Source organism: Apodemus sylvaticus, chromosome 1 (assembly GCF_947179515.1).
Source record: "Apodemus sylvaticus chromosome 1, mApoSyl1.1, whole genome shotgun sequence".
Classification (NCBI taxonomy): Eukaryota; Metazoa; Chordata; class Mammalia; order Rodentia; family Muridae; genus Apodemus; species Apodemus sylvaticus.
In genome coordinates this window covers 22927054-22947551 of record NC_067472.1, presented here as the reverse complement: position 1 = coordinate 22947551, position 20498 = coordinate 22927054, and the positions used below count along the sequence as shown (strand labels likewise).

Sequence of the window (20498 nt, the reverse complement as noted above, 5' to 3'; positions counted from 1 at the left end):
AGAACTACAGACAGACATACACTTTCACACATAGAATGTTTAGAGAAAAGCTCCAACAAGCCAGCTCCAAACATTTCACACATACACACACATATACATACAATTGGTGATGGAGCAAACTCCAACACACACCCAGACAAGCTTTACACATACATACACACACATAGTTGATGGGTGGAAGGAACAGTGTTCCAACCTACACTAATCTTATGCATAGGAATACATGTGTATAGTTGATAAATGGAAGGAACGATGTTTCCCCCCATCACGCAAACCTTACACATATACATACACATGAGTAAATAAGTTAAAAAGTCAAATAGGTAATATATGAATTATCATCATGTACAATATGCACTGATGAACTCCTTGTCCAGCTTTAGGAATCTCACTTATGCCAGCTCAGTTGAAATACAGTCATTGACTTGCCAGTAGTTGTGTTTACCCCTGAAGAGCAGTGGCTGTTTTGACTTGTCTTCCTTTGTTTCTCTGTTTGCTCATCTTTCCTTGTTTGTTTTGAAGCAGCCTTGCCCACTAGGCTGCCCACCCTAACTCACTGAATGTGAGTTGCTTTAAACTTGTCATCTTTCTGCTTTAGGATCTATAGTGCTTTTACATGCTGTCTCCCTGGCCCTCTTCCTTAATGTTTTTCAGTATGGTCATTTAATTTTCTCCATTAAGTTTTGTTTGTTTGCTTTTTGAGGCAGGGTCTCTCTACCTGGCCCTGGATGTCATGGAACTCACTATGTTCATAAGGCTGGCCTTGTCTGCTTGCTTCTGCCTCATAAGTGCCTGCGCCACTACACCTGACTCAATTAAGGTTTTATAAATTTTGCTAGATTCATTCCAAGTTAACATACTTTTATTTTTTCTTTGTTGTTGTACCTTGCTAAATTTTACATTTCTAGCTGCTGTTGATGGACATGAAATCAAAAGCTGATTTTTGTTTTATTTGTAATTATGACTTTTGCTTTTCCTTTCCAATCTTTCAATCATTTATTTCTTTTTCTTGCCTTATTTTACAAAGTAAGAACCTTCAATATAATGGATAGGAGTAGATATGATAGCAGCCTTGTCTTGTTTCTAATTTCAAAACAATTTGGTTTTGACATTTTATCAAGAATAACCTATATTAAGGACTAGAGAGTCGGCCTAGCAGGTGAGAACATTGACTCCTCTTCCAGATAACCCGGGTTTGGTTCTCAGCACAACGTGGCAGCTTCCAGCCGTCAGTAACTCGGGCCTAGAGATTCAAGTCTGGGCTCTGTTGGCACTGCTCACGTGTGGTGCATATACACGCATGCTACATGTAGACAAAACATCCAAACATACACAGGCAGAGCTCTGTGAGTTCAAGGCCAGCTTGGTCTGCATAGTGAGTTCCAGGACAATGAGAGCTCTGTGGAGAGACCACAAAACTATAGATTTTTTTTTCTTTTAGTAAATGTCTGCCAAATTAAGTAAGTTTGCTTTAGGTCTTTTTTTTTTTTTTTTTTTTTTTTTTTTTTTTTTGGTTTTGGATTTGGTTTTTCCGAGACAGGGTTTCTTTGTATAGCCCCGGCTGTCCTGGAACTCACTCTGTAGACCAGGCTGGCCTTGAACTCAGAAATCCACCTGCCTCTGCCTCCCAGAGTGCTGGGATTACAGGCGTGAGCTACCACCACCCGGCTTCACTTTAGGTCTTAACAGTTTCTGCTGTTACTGAGATGACCATACAATTTTTCTGTAAATGTGTTAAATAACATTTAATGTATTAATTTACTGAAAAATATTAATAGCTTAATATTTTACTATTCTTGCATTTAAACATTAACATTTTGTGTGGGGGGCAGGGTTTCAAGCGCTAATACATGTGCAGAGAGCGATCAGAGGAGAACTTGTGAGAGTAGCTTCTGTCCTTGACACTGTAGGTTAGGTCGTCAGGTTTGATAGTCAGTGAGCACCCATCCCATGGAGCCATCGCACTGGCTCACACCCGTGCATTTTTTAGGCAAACCCAACTTAGTCATAAATGATTACCTTGTGAAAGATTATATTTATTTCACTACTTAGTATTTTTCATTTTTATGAAAATTGAAATAGATTGGTCTATAATTATACTGTAACATGCTATTTCTTTTTCTATTAAGTTCATTATATAGCAGTAGTTTTCAACCTTCATAAAGTTGTGACCCTTTAATACAGTTCCTCAAGTTGTGATGACCCCAACCGTAAAACAATTTTTGTTGCTACTTCATAATTGTAGTTTTACTCTATTGTGAATCTGTTTTTTTGATGGTCTTAGATGATCCCTGTGGAAGAGTCACTCAGCTCTCAAAGGGGTTGTGATCTGCAGGTTGGGAGCTGCTGTTATATAGGTAGGTGAGCCTCAACTCTAGTCCATACTGGCCTGGAACTCAGCTGTCCTCTGGCCTGAGTCAGTCTCTTGAGTATAGCATTCCACTTCATAGCACCACACCTGTGCTGGCCTTACAGATTTTACACCATTGCTCTCTCTTGTTCTTTAGAGTAGCTTATAAAGTATTGATATAAATAGGATATAAATATATTCAGGAGGTAAGAATAGGTACTGCCCTTGCTGAGGACTTGAGTTTGGTTCTAGCTCCCAGGTAGGGCAGCTCACAACCTCCTGTAATGTAGCTCAAGCTTCAGTGGACACGGTGCCCTCTTGTGGCCTCCATGGAGACTGGACACACAGATACCCCCCACGTGCACACATGTAATTAAAAATTAAAGAAAACATTAAAAAACATTATTTTGATGCAAATATTTTATGTTTTGAGAACTTGATAGAACTAATATATGACCCCTTTTGCCTGATATTTTTGAAGAGGTAATTTTAACTTTTAATTAAAATGGGACCACTGACAGTTATTTCTTTTGTATCTACTAATTTCTAGTTGTCTATATTTTGCCAATAATGTAAATTATTAGAAAACATTTATTTTAATTTGTTTTATCTTTTCTGACTTTTATTCCTTTATTTCTGCATTTTTGCTTCTGATAAGTTACATTGGAAGTTGTGTCTTTCTTAACCCTGACAAAAGACCAATGTATATTCATTTTGTCATGCTGAGTCTGGAACTAAGTTAATATAATGTATATACTGTATGTAGGCTCTACCCATTTTAGACATGGGATTCACTGGTTATTAGTATGTTTATAGCTGTGCAGCCATCACAGTGTTTTAGATAATTTTATCACACCAAAGAGATTCCTTAGGTTCATGTTTCTCCAGTCCTAATTTCAACCAAAGGCAGCTTCTGAGCTAGCATCTCACTCCACAGACTTACTGTTCCTGGATAATTTATGTAAGTTGATTATACAATATGTGTTCTTAAGTGTTTGGCTTCTTTAACCTAGATTTTTGTTTGTTTTTAGTTTATCAATATAACAGTCATTTTCTTGATATGTATTATTCCCTTATATGTATCTACCATATCATAGTCTATTTATGTATTCAGTTATTGATGACATTTAGGTACTGGGAACTGAATCCAGATCTTCTGGAAAAGCAGCAAGTGCTCTTACCATCAAGCCACCCATGCTTGTGTGGCACTATGTTGGAGCTGGGGTAAACAGACAGTAGTGAGCTGCCTTGTGGTGCTGGGTTCAACCTTGATCCTCTGCAAGAGCAGCTCAACTTCTGAACCACCTCTTGAGCCCTAGCTCACAATTTTCTATAACACACAGTTGTAGGGCATCTAATGCCCTGTTTTGTCTTCTGCGGACATCTCTGTGTACTGAGGTCCACTGGTTTACATGCAGGCAAACACATATACACATAAAGGAAGTGCCTGGGAGCTTGCACTAGCACCAGTTCTCTCTGGAGAGCAGCGAGGGGGGAGATATGGAAGGGGGGCCTTGAGGGGGCAAAACATGGTAAAACGTTGCTTACTATTAATATCCCTTACCTTTCATTCATTCATTCATTCATTCATTCATTTATTTATTTATTTATTTATTTACATATATTCTTTATTTACATTTCAAATGATTTCCCCTTGCCGGGCCTTGGTGGCGCATGCCTGTAATCCCAGCACTCTGGGAGGCAGAGGCAGGCGGATTTCTGAGTTCAAGGCCAGCCTGGTCTACAGAGTGAGTTCCAGGACAGCCAGGGCTACACAGAGAAACCCTGTCTCGAAAAAACCAAATCCAAAAAACAAACAAAACAAAACAAAACAAAATGATTTCTCCTTTCCTGGATGCCCACCCTCCCTGAAAGTCCCATAAGCCTTCTTCCCTCTCCCTGTCCCCCAGTCAACCTCCTCCTGTTTCCCTGTCCTGTTCCCCTACACTGCTGCATTGAGCCTTTCCAGGATCAGGGGCCTCTCCTTCCTTCTTCTTGGGCATCATTTGATATGTGAATTGTTTCTTAGGCATTCAGAGCTTCTGGGCTAATACCCGGTTATCAGTGAGAGTGCATACCCTGTGTGTTCTTTTGTGATTGGGTCACCTCACTCAGGATGACATTCTCCAGTTCTACCCACTTGCTTAAGAATTCATTGTTTTTAATAGCTGAGTAATATTCTATAGTGTAAATATACCACATTTTCTGTATCCATTCCTCTGTTGAGTGACATCCGGGTTCTTTCCAGATTCTGACTATTATAAATAGGGCTGCTATGAACATAGTGGAGCATGAGTCCTTTTTATATGCTGGGGAATCCTCTGGGTATATGCCAGGAGTGGTATAATGGGGTCCTCTGGTATCATGCCCAGTTTTCTGAGGAGTTGTATCAGCTTGCAGCCCCACCAACAGTGGAGGAGTGTTCCTATTTCTCCACATCCTCACTAGCTCCTGTTTTCTCCTGAGTTTTTGATCTTAGCTATTCTGACTGGTGTGAGGTGCAATCTCAGGGTTGTTTTGATTTGCATTTCCCTGATGACTAAGGATGTTGGACATTTCTTTAGGTGCTTCTCAGCCATTCGATATTCCTCAGGTGAAAATTCTTTGTTTAGCTCTGTTACCCATTTTTTAATTGGGTTATTTGGCTCTCTGGATTCTTCCTTCTTGAGTTCTTTGTATATCTTGGATATTAGCCCTTTATCGGATGTAGGGTTGGTGAAGATCTTTTCCCAATTTGTTGGTTGTCATGTTGTCCACTTGACAGTGTCCTTTGCCTTACAGAAACTTTGTAATTTTTATGAGGTCCCATTTGTCAATTCTTGATCTTAGGGCATAAGCTATTGGTGTTCTATTCAGGAAATTTTCCCCTGTGCCCATGTGCTCAAGGCTCTCCCCAAGTTTCTTTTCTATTAGTTTCAGTGTGTCTGGTTTTGTGTGGAGGTCCTTGATCTATTTGGAGTTGAGCTTAGTACAAGGAAATAAGAATGGATCGATTTGCATTCTTCTGCATGCTGAACTCCAGTTGAACCAGCACCATTTGTTGAAAAGGCTATCTTTTTTCCCCTGGATGAAATTAGCTCCTTTGTCAAAGATCAAGTGACCAGAGGTGTGGGGGTTCATTTCTGGGTCTTCAATTCTATTCCATTCATCTACCTGCCATCACTGTACCAATACCATGCAGTTTTTAACACTATTGCTCTGTAGTGCTGCTTGAGGTCTGGGATACTGATTCCCCCAGAAGTTCTTTTACTGTTAAGAATAGTTTTAGCTATCCTAAAACTATTTTTTTTAAAATATTTTTTGTTATTCCAGATGAATTTGAGAATTGTTTTTTCTATGTTGGGATTTTGATTGGGATTGCGTTGAATCTGTATATTGCTTTTGGCAAGATGGCCATTTTAACTATATTAATCTTGCCAATCCACAAGCATGGAAGATTTTCCATCTTCTGAGGTCTTTGATTTCTTTCTTCAAAGACTTGAAGTTCCTGTCATACAGATCTTTCACTTGTGAAGGGCTTCATTTCTCTAATTTCTTTCTCAGCCTGTTTATCCTTTGAGTATAGGAAGGCTACTGATTTGCTTGAATTGATTTTATATATAGCCACTTTGCTGAAGTTGTTTATTAGCTGTAGGAGATCTCTGGTGGAGTTTTTTGGGTCCCTTAAATATACTATCAAATCATCTGCAAATAGTGATAATTTGACTTCTTCCTTTCCAATTTGTATTCCTTTGACCTCCTTTTGTTGTCTAATTGCTCTAGCTAGAATTTCAAGTACTATATTGAATAAATATGGAGAGAGAGGGCAGCCTTATCTAGTCCCTGCTTTTAGTGGGATTGCTTCAAGTTTCTCTCCATTTAGTTTGATGTTGGCTACTGGTTTGCTGTTTATTCTTTTACTATGTTTAAGTATGGGCCTTAAATTCCTGTTCTTTCCAAGATCTTTAACATGAAAGGATGCAGAATTTTGTCAAATGCTTTTTCAGCATCTAATGAAATGACCATGTGGTTTTTTTTCTTTGAGTTTGTTTATGTAGTGGATTACATTGATGGATTTCTGTATATTGAACCATCCCTGCATCCCTGGGATGAAGCCTACCTGATCATGGTGAAAGATTGTTTTGATGTATTCTTGGATTCGGTTGGCAAGAATTTTATTGAGTATTTTTGAATCTGTATTCATAAGGGAAATTGGTCTGAAGTTCTTTCTTTGTTGGATCTTTGTATAGTTTTGGTATCAGCGAAATTGTGGCTTCATAGAATGAATTGGGTAGTGTTCCTTCTGATTCTATTTTTCGAAAAGTTTCAAGAGTATTGGTATTAGGTCTTCTTTGAAGATCTGATAGAATTCTACACTAAAACCATCTTGTCTTGTGCTTTTTTTTTTTTTTTTTGGTTGGGAAACTGTCAATGACAACTTCTATTTCTTTAGGGGTTATGGGACTGTTTTAGATGGTCTATATGATCCTGATTAAACTTTGGTAGTTGGTAGCTGTCTAAGAAATTGTCCATTTCATCCAGATTTTCCAGTTGTGTTGAGTATAGTCTTTTGTAGTAGGATCTGATGATTTTTTGAATTTCCTCAGTGTCTGTTGTTATTTCTCCCTTTTCATTCCTGATTTTGTTAATTTGGATACTGTCTCTGTGCCCTCTGGTTAGTCTGGCTAAAGGTTTATCCATCTTGTTGATTTTTCTCAAAGAACCAGCTCCTTGTTTTGTTGATTCTTTGTATAGTTCTTTTTGTTTCAACTTGGTTGATTTCAGCCCTGAGTTTGATGATTTCCTGCCTTCTACTCCTCTTGGATGTATTAGCTTCTTTCTGTTCTAAAGCTTTCAGGTGTGCTGTTAAGCTGCTAGTATATGCTCTCTCCAGTTTAGGTTGGCATTTGTGTTCCCTTAGGGTCTGCATGATATTTTCCCAGGCTTTTCTGGCTTTCATAGTCTCTGGTGAGAAGTCTGATGTAATTCTGATAGGTCTGCCTTTATATGTTACTTGACCTTTTTCCCTTACTGCTTTTAATATTCTTTCTTTGTTTAGTACGTTTGGTGTTTTAATTATTATGTGATGGGATGAATTTCTTTTCTTGTCAAATCTTTTTGGAGTTCTGTAGGCTTCTTGAATGTTCATGGGCATCTCTTTCTTTAGGTTATGGAGGTTTTCTTCAATAATTTTGCTGAAGACATTTACTGGCCCTTTAAGTTGGAAATCTTCACTCTCTTCTATACCTATAATCCTTAGGTTTGGTCTGCTAATTTTGTCCTGGATTTACTGGATGTTTTGGGTCAGGAGCTTTTTGCATTTTTCATTTTCTTTGACTGATACTTTCTGTGGTATCTTCTGCATCTGAGATTCTCTCTTTCATCTCTTGTATTCTGTGGTTGATGCTTGGATCCATGACTCCTGCCTTTTTTCTAGGTTTTATATGTCCTGAGTTGTTTTCCTTTGTGATTTCTTTATTGTTTCTGCCTCCATCTTTAGATCCTGGATGGCTTTGCTCAATTCCTTCACTTGTGTTTTCCCTTAGTTCTTCAAGGGCTTCTCCCTGTTTACTTGTGTTCTCTTGTATTTCTTTAAGGGAGTCAGTTATGTCCTTGAAGCCATCCATGAAGCCTTCCATCAGCATCATGGCCTGAGATTTTAAATCCAAATCTTGCTTTTCTGGTGTGTTGGGGTATCCAGGACTTGCTATTGTGGGAGAATTGGGTTCACGTGGTGCCATATTGCCTTGATTTCTGTTAGTAACGTTCCCATGTTTGCCTTTTGCCATCTGGTGTTAGTTGGTCCTGCTGTTACTGGCTGGTGCTTGTCCCTCCTGTGTGCCTGCAAGCCTATCCCAGCACTCTTGGGTGACCGACTTTCCCTGGCACAGATTGCTGTGGGGATGCCCAGCTCCTGGGTGCAGGTCAGGCCCTGGCAGACTGAATCTCAAGTAATCTTACACTCGGGTATTCTCTGAGTTCCTGACTGCAACAGCCCACTCAGTCACAGGAGAGAAGATGTTGGCCTCACCTCTAATTGCGCGACTCAATCAGAGCAGATATCCCCTAGCAGACTAGGTGCACAGATGGCTATGGTGGCGCTGCCCAGCTCCTGGGTACAGGTGGGACCCCGGCGGGGCGTGTCCCAAGCACTCTTCTACTCGGGTGATCCCTGAGTACCTGTCTGCATCTCTACACAGTCACAGGAGGAAATATGGTGGCGCCTCACCTCTATGTGCCTGACTCCCTCTAACCGCCTCCCTCAGGGCAGATGCCCCCTGGCAGGGTAGGTGCTGAGCTGGATGTGGCGCTGCTGAGCACTGGTGGAGGTGCAGGTGGAAGTGGAGGTGGGTGCAGGTGGAGTCCTGGCGGGGCTTGTCTCAAGCAATCTATTACTCCATCATTTACCTTTCTTGACCAAGTTATTCTGAGGCTGGAAGCCCCAGGCCTTTTTCTAGTGGTTAATACCCAATTGTTAAGCCCTGGGTCCTTCTCAGCCCTGCCTGAGGCTGAGAGCTCTCTACTTCCTTGTCAGGTAGAGACAGCTACCTTTGGAGAAAGAATTGCTCACTTTGAAAACAGACTCTAATTTTTATTTCTAAGAGAAAGGGAAAGGGGAACCACATTCTAACGTTATTGAGAAAAACCTGACTCGTTGTTCTCAGTCACGCCTTCTCGGGATACTTGGTCCATGGTGTTCCAAGCATCTTTTTTCAAAAGTTCAGAAGTTCAGCCTGGTGGTGGTGGTGGCGCACGCCTGTTATCCCAGCACTCTGGGAGGCAGAGGCAGGCGGATTTCTGAGTTCGAGGCCAGCCTGGTCTACAGAGTGAGTGCCAGGGCAGCCAGGGCTACACAGAGAAACCCTGTCTTGAAAAAACCAAATCCAAAAAAAAAAAAAAAAAAAAAAAAAAAAAAAAAAAAAGTTCACAAGTTCAAACATAAATTCAAATCATAAATTGAATCAGAACTTACAACAGAGATGTTTCCATATATTTCCATTAAGACTAGTTATCTAATTAAACGTTCATTATCACTAGCTTCATAGGTCATTAAGAACTTAAAACAATAATTCTTTTTTTTATTAGATATTTTCTTTATTTACATTTCAAATGTTATTCCCTTTCCTGGTTTCCCCTCTGAAAACCCCCTCTCCTTCCCCCCCCCCCCTTCTCACCAACCTACTCACTCCTTCTTCCCTGTCCTGGCATTCCCCTACATTAGGGCATCAAGTCTTCACAGGACCAAGAACCTCACCTCCTATTGATGCCTGACAAGGCCATCCTCTGCTACATATGTGGTTGGAGCCATGGGTCCCTCCATGTGTACTCTTTGGTTGGTGGTTTAGTCCCTGGGAACTCTGGGGGTACTAGTTGGTTCATATTGTTGTTCCTCCTATGAAGGGGCTGCAAACCCCTTCAGCTCCTTGACTCCTTTCTCTAGCTCCTCTCTTGGGGACCCTTTGAGAGGTTGGCTGTGATCATCTGCCTCTGTATTTGTCAGGCACTGGCAGAACCTCTCAGGAGAGGCTTAAGTTTGCCTGTCTTAAGTTTGCATGGTTTTGTCAAGAGGCAAATTATCTGCTTGGTGTCTCATTAGTTTTGAGGTTTTGTATAGATAAACCAGACAATATTTTATTCTTTGTCCTTGTACCTAGAGTTGTCCATTCTCAGTTTATGACCTTACTTATCAGATAATGGTTTTGCAGCTGCCTAGAAGGAATGTTTTCCCTGATTGTAAATATGTTTCAAGCCTGCTTTCTATCTGTTGTAAGATATTTCCTATCCATTCACATTGAGGCAGTGAGAGGCCAGTGATTGGAGGGGAGAGAGGAGGAGGAGCTAAGAGGAGTAAGGGGCAGAGAGAGGCTGGGTGGACAAGATGAGCAGAGCAGAGAGAGAGAGAGAGAGAGAGAGAGAGAGAGAGAGAGAGAGAGAGAGAGAAAGAGAGAGTGTCAAGGATATTTAGATGGCTTTGGATGTATTTCTGGTGTTTTGGAGAGTTTAGATGATTGGGATAAGACTTTATCATTGTAAATTGGCATTATGTAATTGGGAGTTTTATATACATAAAGATATTTGGTTAGTTATTCAAGTTTAAGAGTCATGCTTTACCAGATATGTGGAAGGAGTGGTGAAGAGGCCGGGTGGGGCAGGGCGGTACTCTTTTTTTAATAATTACCCACTACATCTATGGTAGTGTAATCAGCTAATGACACATAAAGGTTTACAGAGCCTTAGCTGCAGCCTTTCTATAGGGGGCTCAAAATCACTTGTACAAGTTTAGGGATTCTATAGAATCATTATTAGGAATTAAAAAATCATCTATTTGTCTGCATAGCCTTACATGAGAGAGTACATCTTCATTGATCTACATAAAATCTGTCTAATGGGGTGGGCTAATGGCCCAGGATTATTATGCTATTTAACAATAACAGGAAAGACACAATAACAAGAATCAGTTCTGAGATGAACTCTCTAAGAGCCTTGCAGTTTTAGAGTTTACCCATCATAGCCATGCAAAGATGGGCCATCTTCAGAAAATCGCGGTAACTTTTCATCTCTCTGAAATGGATTCTGAGAAGTATTTAAAATGAATTCAAATCCTACAATGAAACATCACATCCTTGATAAGAACTATAATTCTAAAAATTGTAATTCTCACAATGATAAATATGAGAGAAATAAGAGCCCTTATGCATTGCTAGTGGAAATCTTAAAGGATACAGCCTTTTAGAAGTGTTTGCAGGCAAGACACCAATGTACATAAAATGAAAATAAATAAAAAATCATTGAAAAAGAAAGAAAGTTGTGAGCTGCCATATGAGTGCTGGAAACTGAAGCTGGGTCCTCTGGAAGGCAGGCCGGCAGGGTTTAACCACTGATCTGTCTCTTTAGCCGTTCACTGTCATTTTAATTTACATTTTTCTTTTTGTTAATGGTATCAAATATCTTTAAATAGCTTAATAGTCTTCTTTTCTTCTTGAGGCAGGATTTTATTGCATAGTCTTGGCTGTCTTAACTAGCTCTGTAGACCAGGTTGGCTTCCAATTTGAAGAGGTCCACTTGCTCTGTCTTCTAAGTGCTGGGATTAAAGGCATGAGCCATCACTACCTGGCTACTTAATAGTTTTAATCTAATTTGAGTAAAATGTGTAGTTAAATTTTGACCATGTATGCGTGTATGTGTGTGTTCATGTGTGTAGATGCCAGAAGTCAATATCAGGTATATTCCTCCTTTATTCTATCTTTTTGGGGGTGGGGTATGGATAGAATAAAGATGTATTTACTTTTATTTTATGTGCATGAGTATTTGCACCCATGTATGACTATGTACTATATATATGCCTGATACCAATAGAGGCCAGAAGAGGGTGATAGATCCGCTGGAACTGGAGTTATGGATGGTTATAAGCTATCATGTGGGAGGCTGGGAGTCCAAGCCAGGTACTCTGCAAGAATAACAAATGTTCTTAACCATTGAACCAATTCTCAAGTTCCCAAAATAAGATTCTTTTTAAAAAACATACTTACTGCTGGGCAGTGGTGGCACACGCCTTTAATCCCAGTACTTGGGAGTCTGAGGCAGGCAGATTTCTGAGTTCAAGGCCAGTTTGATCTACAGAGTGAGTTCCAGGACAGCCAGGACTATACAGAGAAACCCTGTCTTGAAAAACCAAAAAAAAAAAAAAAACCCCAAACATACAAACAAAACAAAACAAAAAAAACCCAAAACAAAACAAAATAAAACAAACAAACCCCCCAAAACCCACAACATACTCACCACCTTTAGTCCTACCTATTGGGAGGCAGAGTTGGAGTTACAGGCTGTTATTAACTGGCTGACATGGGTGCTGGGAATTGAACTTGGGTCCACTGGAAGACTAATATGCACTTCTTCAACTGCTAAACTATCTCCCCAGCCCCTCTTTCTAAACTCTAGAAAGTGTCCTTGATGCAGGAAACATTCTGCCCATGTGTTAATATTTTCATTTAGCTCTTGCATTCCCCCTGATATTCTTTAGCTCTCAGTGGCTTCCTCTATTTTCTAGAGTGGTTAGATTGATATGACATCATTCATTAATAATCTTGTTTGGGCTTCTTCACAGGTGGTTTCTGGATTGTTTCTCTAGATGTTTTCATAATTTGTTGCTGTTGTTGAGAATTATAGGCATTCTAGAGACTATGTTAAATCTGTTCTTCCACTTCTTAGCATTTGCTGGGTTTTGTTTGATGAATTTTGTTGATTTATTTTTACAAGCTATTTTGACAAAGTGTATTTTTTAATATGGCTACACATTTCTATTCTGTGGTCTGCTAGCAACATGGTGTTTTTTTCTTATACTTCTGGCTTCAAAAGTGGGATTGCAAAGGTTCCTGCTTTAGTGATTTGATAGATATCCACACAAACTGTTGCTGGGGCGAGACCGAAACTGATGCTGGTGTCTGAGCCAGGGCCCAGGGCGCTCCCAGACCAACACTGTGCATAGTGCCATGATTTGAAGGCTGTGATCCACTCTTCCTGGTACTGGTCAACCACTCCAGGAACAAAGACTACTGTTCATTGCCATAAGAAGTGAAAGGGGCTGCTCTAGTGAGTGGGGCATGGTAGCTGGTTTATGTATATTTCTCATGTTTAAAAAGATAGTCGTCTTCTCTATCTGGTTATTAAAAATAGCTGATGAAGCTCTGAAGTTCTAAGGTTATTTCCAGTTATTTCTAGTTTTGTTTTACTTTAGTGGAAGAGATAACCTAAATTTCATATGCTGTCCACTTTGTGGTAGTGATCTGTTTTGAAGTGCAGATATTTTAATTTGATTAAGTTCAGCTCAGAATCATTTTTATTTTATGAATTTTGCTCTTGGTGTCATTTCCAATAATTCTTTTCATAAACTGTGACAACAGAGGTTTTCTTCTGTTTATTAATGTGGACAGAAGGAGTACTTTTGGAATGAAAGGAACATAATAGGGAAGAGAGCCTGGCAGAGTGGCCTGGGGCCAAGGCACAGGTGAGTTGTGGGAATTGGAGAGAGAACTGGCATACTGGGGTTGACAGGCCTTTGCTAGGGCCAGTTTCCAAGTGCTGAGAGATGCAGGGATGCTGCCTTCAGGCTGAACCTGTCAGTTGGTGTGAGGGACTACAAAGTATGGGCATATGTCCCCTGAATGTACCACAGCCATATCACTGTCTGCCCACTGTGCAGCAGCTAGAAGCCACAGGAAAGGCCCTTTCTCAGTCACCATTTGTCTTAGTCAGGGTTTCTATTCCTGCACAAACATCATGACCAAGAAGCAAGTTGGGGAGGAAAGGGTTTATTGAGCTTATACTTACACGTTGCAGTTCATCACTAAAGGAAATCAGGACTGGAACTCAAGCAGGTTAGGAAGCAGGAGCTGATGCAGAGGCCATGGAGGGATGTTTCTTACTGGCTTGCTTCCCCTGGCTTGCTCAGCCTGCTCTCTTATAGAACCCAAGGGCACCAGCCCAAAGGTGGAACCACCCACCAGGGGCCCTCACTACTTGATCACTAATTGAGAAAATGCCACACAGCTGGATCTCATGGAGGCATTTCCCCAACTGAAGCTCCTTTCTCTGTGATAACTCCAGCCTGTGTCAAGTTGACACACAAAACTAGCCAGTACACCATTCTCCAGGTGCACTCTACTGAGAAAGCTGAACAAAAGTTCATTTTTTTAAAAAGAAATACTAAAAGATTTCTATTACCACAGAACATATTTTGAAAGATGAATGTGAGCTGTGCGGCATAGTTTGATTTATTTATTTATGTATTTATTACATGTAAGTACACTGTAGCTGTCTTCGGACACCTCAGAGGGTGTCAGATCTCATTTTGGATGGTTGTGAGCTACCATGTGGTTGCTGGGATTTGAACTCAGCTCCCTGTTAAGAGCAGCCGGTGCTCTTAACCACTGAGCCATCTCTTCAGCCCAAGGCATAGTTAATAAAGTGCATGCGTATATCAAACATTTTAAGTTAGTCAACCACTAACTTAGTTGCCTTAAGGCAGATCAGATGCCTTAGTGGACAAAAGCACTTGCTACCAAGCTTGACAACCTGGATCCATCAATGAATAGAGAAGCAACTTCCACAGAATATCTTCTGACTTCCACTCACACATACAGTGCCACAAGCATGAATACATTCATACACACACTATAAAAATTAGTCAATAAATGTAATAATAAGCAAAATTAATGGACCATGCATTGCGGTTTGAAATTGCTTGTCTTTCCTTCCCTTCCTTTTACCTTGCATCTTTTTTCTTGGATCTTCAGTGAGAGAACATTCTTCTGTGATTATATGCTGGACTTTCTGTAATAAGCTTTGTTACATAGTTGTTTTAGGAAAAGCAATTAATAATGCTGGGACAGCAGTAGATGTAATTGTATTACAAATATTTAAAAGTATTACTAAAAGTAGCTAAATAGTAATTTTCAAAATATTCTATTACCTGGGACTGGAAAGATTAAGAACTCTTATTCTGGCAGAGGACCTAGGTTCGATTCCCACCACCTGTATGGGGGTTCACAACCATCTATAGCTATAATTCTAGGAGCTCTAATGCATTGCTGACCTCCAGAGGTTCCTGCATGTTCATGATGCATGTGCATACATTCAGGCATATAACATATCCACACATAATAGAGTAAGTATTTTTAAAAAGTATGTACTATATTATCTAAGCTTTTGAACTCTGAGATTCTTGGCCTTTGTAATCAAGTATCTGAATCATGGACTTAAAGTAAATTATATTTAATTTATGGCTCTCACTTTTCCTTACTGTTAATCTTGTCAATGTTTTTGTTGATAGCTGGGCATGGTGGCATGTATCTGTAGTCCTAGTTCTTGGGAGGTAGAGGCGGTAGGATCCAGAGTTCAGTGTCATCATATGCTATGTAGGTAACTGGAAGTCAGCCTGAGTATCAGATTCTGCCTGAAAAAAAAGTCTATATGGATGATTTTACTAAAACATTTGTATAAGTCAGATAGTCTTAACTAAGTTATTCCAAGCAATATTTGTATAAGTATTAGGGATAATTTTTATTTAAAATATTTTAAATTTGCTTTGGAAATAAATATAGTTTTAAAATTATTAACTAATTGTTCCCTAGTTATGGAAAACAATTTATATAAATTTTCTGTGTTTCAGAAACCTTTTCTCAAAAAGGACAAAGGAACTCAAATCAGTCGTCCATAGTGCTCCTGGCTGGAAATTATTTGGTAAAGTCCCTCCCAGAGAAAATCTTCAGAAAACCTCCAAAATTATTCAGCAGGTAAGTACTAAAATGTGAGGTTTCCCAGAACTCTTAAAGCATTATTAATTTGCCAGGAAAGATCATGAGAGTCTTAGGTGGCAGGGTCACCCCAAATTTATACATAGTGAATACAAGCCAACATGGGCTACATAATGGTAATGGTACCTGTCACAAAGCATTGTTTCTGTCTTAAAAGTTTTTTAAAAACTATTTTTTAAAGATTTATTCTTATCTTATGTGTATGTGTATCATATGCAGCATGGTGCTGCAGCCTGTAATCTCAACATTCACACTTGGGAGGTAGGAGTAAGTGGATTTCTGTGACTTCAAAGCCAGCCTGGTCTACATAGCAAGTTTCAGGCTAGCCAGGGTTATATAGTGATACCCCATCTCTAAATAAATGAATACTAAACAAACAAAATTTCTGTTTTTTCCTGCCCAAACGGAGTATACCGGATTTTATATAACCAACATCTATAAAAAGTGTTAAACGTTTTAATCTTTATTCATATTAGAAAACTTTATTTAAGGGGTTAATAATGTTTCTTTCATTTCCCAAGTAGTAATTTTTTGTTTGTCTATTTTATCTTGGTAATGCTTTTTCAACTTTTAAGAACACTTGGCTAGGCATGGGTAGAATAGACTTGTAAATCTCAGCTCTCTGGAGCTAAGGGAGGATTGCGGCGAATCCAAGACAGTCTAATCAACATAGTGAGATTGTATCAGCAGTGCACATGGCATAGACCAGAACAGAAGGTAAAGCACTGTTCCGCCAGGGGCGACCCCTCAGCACTGCATAAACTGGGTGCAGGGGTGCATGCCTTTAAGTCCTCAGCTTTATAGGGAACTTGAGGCCAGCCTAGGCTACAAGATCCTGTCTCAAAAAAAAAAAAAAAGACATTAATTTCATTAAAATAGTAGGCAGCTTGTATAGGTGCAGGTGCGTCAGAGCTCTGTAATCCCCAGCCTCTATGCCTGCTCGCTTTGGTGTGCAGAGGGGTCCTGTGGGTTATTTATACTCTTGATGCAAACTCAGCAGAATCCTACATTTGCCAGGCAGGGTCTAAGCTGTTAATAAGGATGTTTTAACATTAAGTGGTACTACATACTTTTCAATGGTATTATCATTGTTAATGGATTTTCTCAGATTAATGTGAGAAACATCAGGTACCATATTAGAAATAGAATTGAATTTAAAATGGGGATGATAGTGTCTAATCCTAAAACAAGATTTGAGGAGTTTATATAGCTTGCAATAGACATTTGTCCAATTGTGACATTATATAAAAATAATGTCTGGAGGCTGGAAAAATGGCTGCACAGTCAAAAAGTGTGTACTGTTTTTGCAGAGTACCTGAGTTCATTTCCCAGCACTCATATTGGATGATTCCTAACTACCTGTAACTCCAGCTCCAGGGATGTTAACACTGTCTTCTAGACTTCGTGGGCACCTGTATTCACATAACACACACACACATGTACACACATACACACACACACACACACACACACACCTAATTAAATATGAAAAGCAATGGGGGCTGGCTAGATGACTTAGTAGTTAAGGGACATTTTATTTTAGAGGATCCAGGTTTGATTCCCAGCTCACAACTGCTTGTGACTTCAGCTCCATTTCTTGTCTCTGAGGGCATACCTATACAAGTGACATACACAGATATACACACATACACACAACTAAAATCAGAATAAACTAAAATAAAATCTGAACATAATACATGCCTATAATTCTAGTTTTGGACTTTAGGCTGTCTTATAGGAAAGTACTGAGTTTCAGTTTCAGGCCAGCTGAGGCTATCTCCAAAGAAAAATAGAAAAGGAAACCAGTGTACATGTGAGTGTGTGTGTGTCTGTTTGTTTTTTAAAGAAAGGGTCTCACTTTATAGCCATGGCTAGTCTGGAACTCTCTTTAGATGAGGCTGGGCTCAAACTTAGAAAGATCTGCTTGCCTTTGTGGTTTGGGTGCTAGGATTAAAGGCATGCACCACCACATCTGGATATATATGTATTATTTTTTAGTGCTTACTTAGTATTAAGATATTTTAAAATTATTTACTTTGTATATATGGGTGCTTTGTCTGCATGTATGTCCATGCAAGTGTGTGTATAGCTGGTGTCCACAGAGGTCAGAAGAGACTGTTAGAGATCTTGGGTGTGAATTGCTCTGTGGGTCCTCTGAAAGAACAGCAAGTACTCTTAAACCACGGAGCTGCCTTTTGAGCCTATGTTCTTCTTCTGTTGTTTTGAGGTCTCATGAAGCTCAGGAGACTTCAAAACAGGATCTGGAGCTGGCTGAGATGTAGTAGGACCTTGATCTCCTGATTCACCTGGTTCTAGCTTCATACTGGCTGAGATTAGACACTTTATGCCTCTACCTTGGTCTAGGCAGGACAGAGGCCCTAGGGCAGGACCCCCAGGCCTCTGTTACCCTAGGTAGGCACACTTCTGATTGAGCTACATTGCCAGCACTCTACTAAGGTAGTCTTACTGAATCCTTAAAACGTGGCTATTTGTTAAATAGGAGTACTTCTTATTTTATTTGGTTTAGAGTATGATAATTATTACTAAGACACTGAGAACTTTGTTAATCTAAAAAGGCTCAGAACCTCTTCTGTCATAAAGCTATGTGTGTGTTCAAATATATACATACTGTGAGATTAACTTTTGTCTAGCTCAGTATGGTTTTACACTAAGGAGCCCAAGGCAAATAGATTGCTGTTAGTTTTGCCATTAGTTGGAGGCTGGCCTAGGCTACTTAGGTGGGAGGGCTACAAAATGAGACTGTTGGGAAAAATCCTTCCAGCCAATCAAAACTTTTGTCTGTAGTTTTTCTACATCAAATTCTCTGTCAGGAGGCCAAACTGTGGTCTTGCTATAGAAAGTTTATTAAAGTATTTTTTTCTTTTTTACATTTTTCTTTCGTGGTCTGCATATGTGTGCACATGAACATCATGTTTGTGTGGGCCCCAGAATTTGGGAAGTCCATTCTCTCTTGGTGCCTTGTGGGTCCCGGGGACTGCGCTCAGGCTCTGAGCTGGTCAGTAAGCACTTCACCTCCCATGGCCTTCCTCCTGTGTGCCCCTTCCTCTTTCCCGAGACTATCCTTTTTCAAGGTGGGTGTGGCTTTTTCTTTATACAAATAGATATTTACAACCATATGTCTGTGCTAAGTAGAAACAGCTTTCCTTAGCTTTCATCTTTCAATCCCGTAAAGCATTAGTAATAAAAAACTATTTGAAACCCTTTACAGTATACTGATTTCTAATTTTAAATTTAAAGTCTGAAGTGGGAAGAAGAAAAAGAAAAGGTGTTACCAGTATAGCGATGAGAAGCTTGGCACTGCATCACATTTTATGATAGAGTCTTAAGCTATTAATCCTGTAGGAAGTAAATTATAGCCAGTAATTTAAGTATAAATCTTCCTAGAAATGTATTAAAGTTAAAATAGATTCCTGTTCCATGTGGTGATGTGCTTCCATAGTCTCAGAATTTAGGAAGTGCAGGAAACATGAACCCGTGGTCAACCTTGGCTACACAGTGAGTTTGTCTATATCACTCTGGGATATAGACAGCACTTTTCAAAACATACATAAATAAACAAATCCCTTTGAAAATTGTAAAGACACCTCACTTACCTTTAGAGTGACTAAGCAGTAAACACACACAGGCACAGTGTGACAGGCTAGTGTGCAGCTACACTCAGCATTTTGTTTTGTTTTAGACAGGGTTTCTCTGTATAGTCCTGGCTGTCCTGGAACTCACTCTGTAGACCAGGCTACAGAAATCAGAACTCAGAAATCCGCCTGCCTCTGCCTCCCAACTGCTGGGATTAAAGGCGTGTGCCACTACCACTACCACCCAGCTGAGGTGCCATATTCTTAAGTATGAGTATAATGTTTATGGGCCATAATTCCTTCTTTTTTTTTTTTTTTTTGGGATTTTGGGGTTTGGTTCTTTCGAGACAGGGTTTCTCTGTATAGCCCTGGCTGTCCTGAAATTCACTCTGTAGACCAGGCTGGCCTCGAACTCAGAAATCCACCTGCCCCTGCCTCCCAGAGTGCTGGGATTACAGGCGTGCGCCACCATCGCCTGGCTCTAATTCCTTCTTTTGATCATAGTGGAAAGGTACTTGTAAGATTATGCACTAAGGCACTAAATAGAAATTTAAGCTATGATTTACAAACATTTTTCTGTAATTATTAGTGACACAAATAACACAATTATATTTTTTATGAAATATAAAACATTATAGGATGATATTTTTATCCACTTCCCCTAACCTATTCTTAAGCCTATTAAATTTCTTTCTTGTGGCAAGCAAGATAATCACAGTACCAATAGGCGCTGCGGATGTGGGCTTGCTTTGCTGGACCTGCATGGTGAGTTTGAAAGGACTGAGTCCTTTGACCTCCGCACATGCATCAACTTAATAAATTCAAATTTATTTTTTATAAGTATTTTGGCATGTTAGAATATCTATCTATCTATCTATATATATACATATACATATATGTATATATATATATAAATAAAATATTAGATGTATTTTTCTGCAACTTGTTTAAGAAAACATATACAGTATGCTTATATTTTATACATATGAAATTTAACCATTATGGTTTTTTTTTGTTTTTTGTTTTTTGTTTTTTTTTCGAGACAGGGTTTCTCTGTGTAGCCCTGGCTGTCCTGGAACTCACTCTGTAGACCAGGCTGGCCTCGAACTCAGAAATCCGCCTGCCTCTGCCTCCCAGAGTGCTGGGATTACAGGTGTGCGCCACCACCACCCGGCACCATTATGTTTTTTTAAATAATTTTCATCGAAACATGAAGTGAAAGTGAGTTAAATATTTTTAAAATATTTTGTTCATAGAGTGAGT

The 20498-nt window shown here is 39.6% G+C and overlaps 1 protein-coding gene across 3 annotated transcripts in view; it reads left to right on the top strand.

Annotated features, from left to right (window-relative positions):
- Nucleotides 1–20498, top strand: part of Tbc1d12 (TBC1 domain family member 12) — an 87701-nt gene that overhangs the window by 18225 nt on the left and 48978 nt on the right. For all 3 annotated transcript variants that reach the window (XM_052186428.1, XM_052186419.1, XM_052186435.1), the window contains exon 2: nt 15498–15621. In XM_052186428.1, the coding sequence (XP_052042388.1) occupies nt 15498–15621 (124 nt within the window). The remainder of the gene's footprint in view (nt 1–15497; nt 15622–20498) is intronic.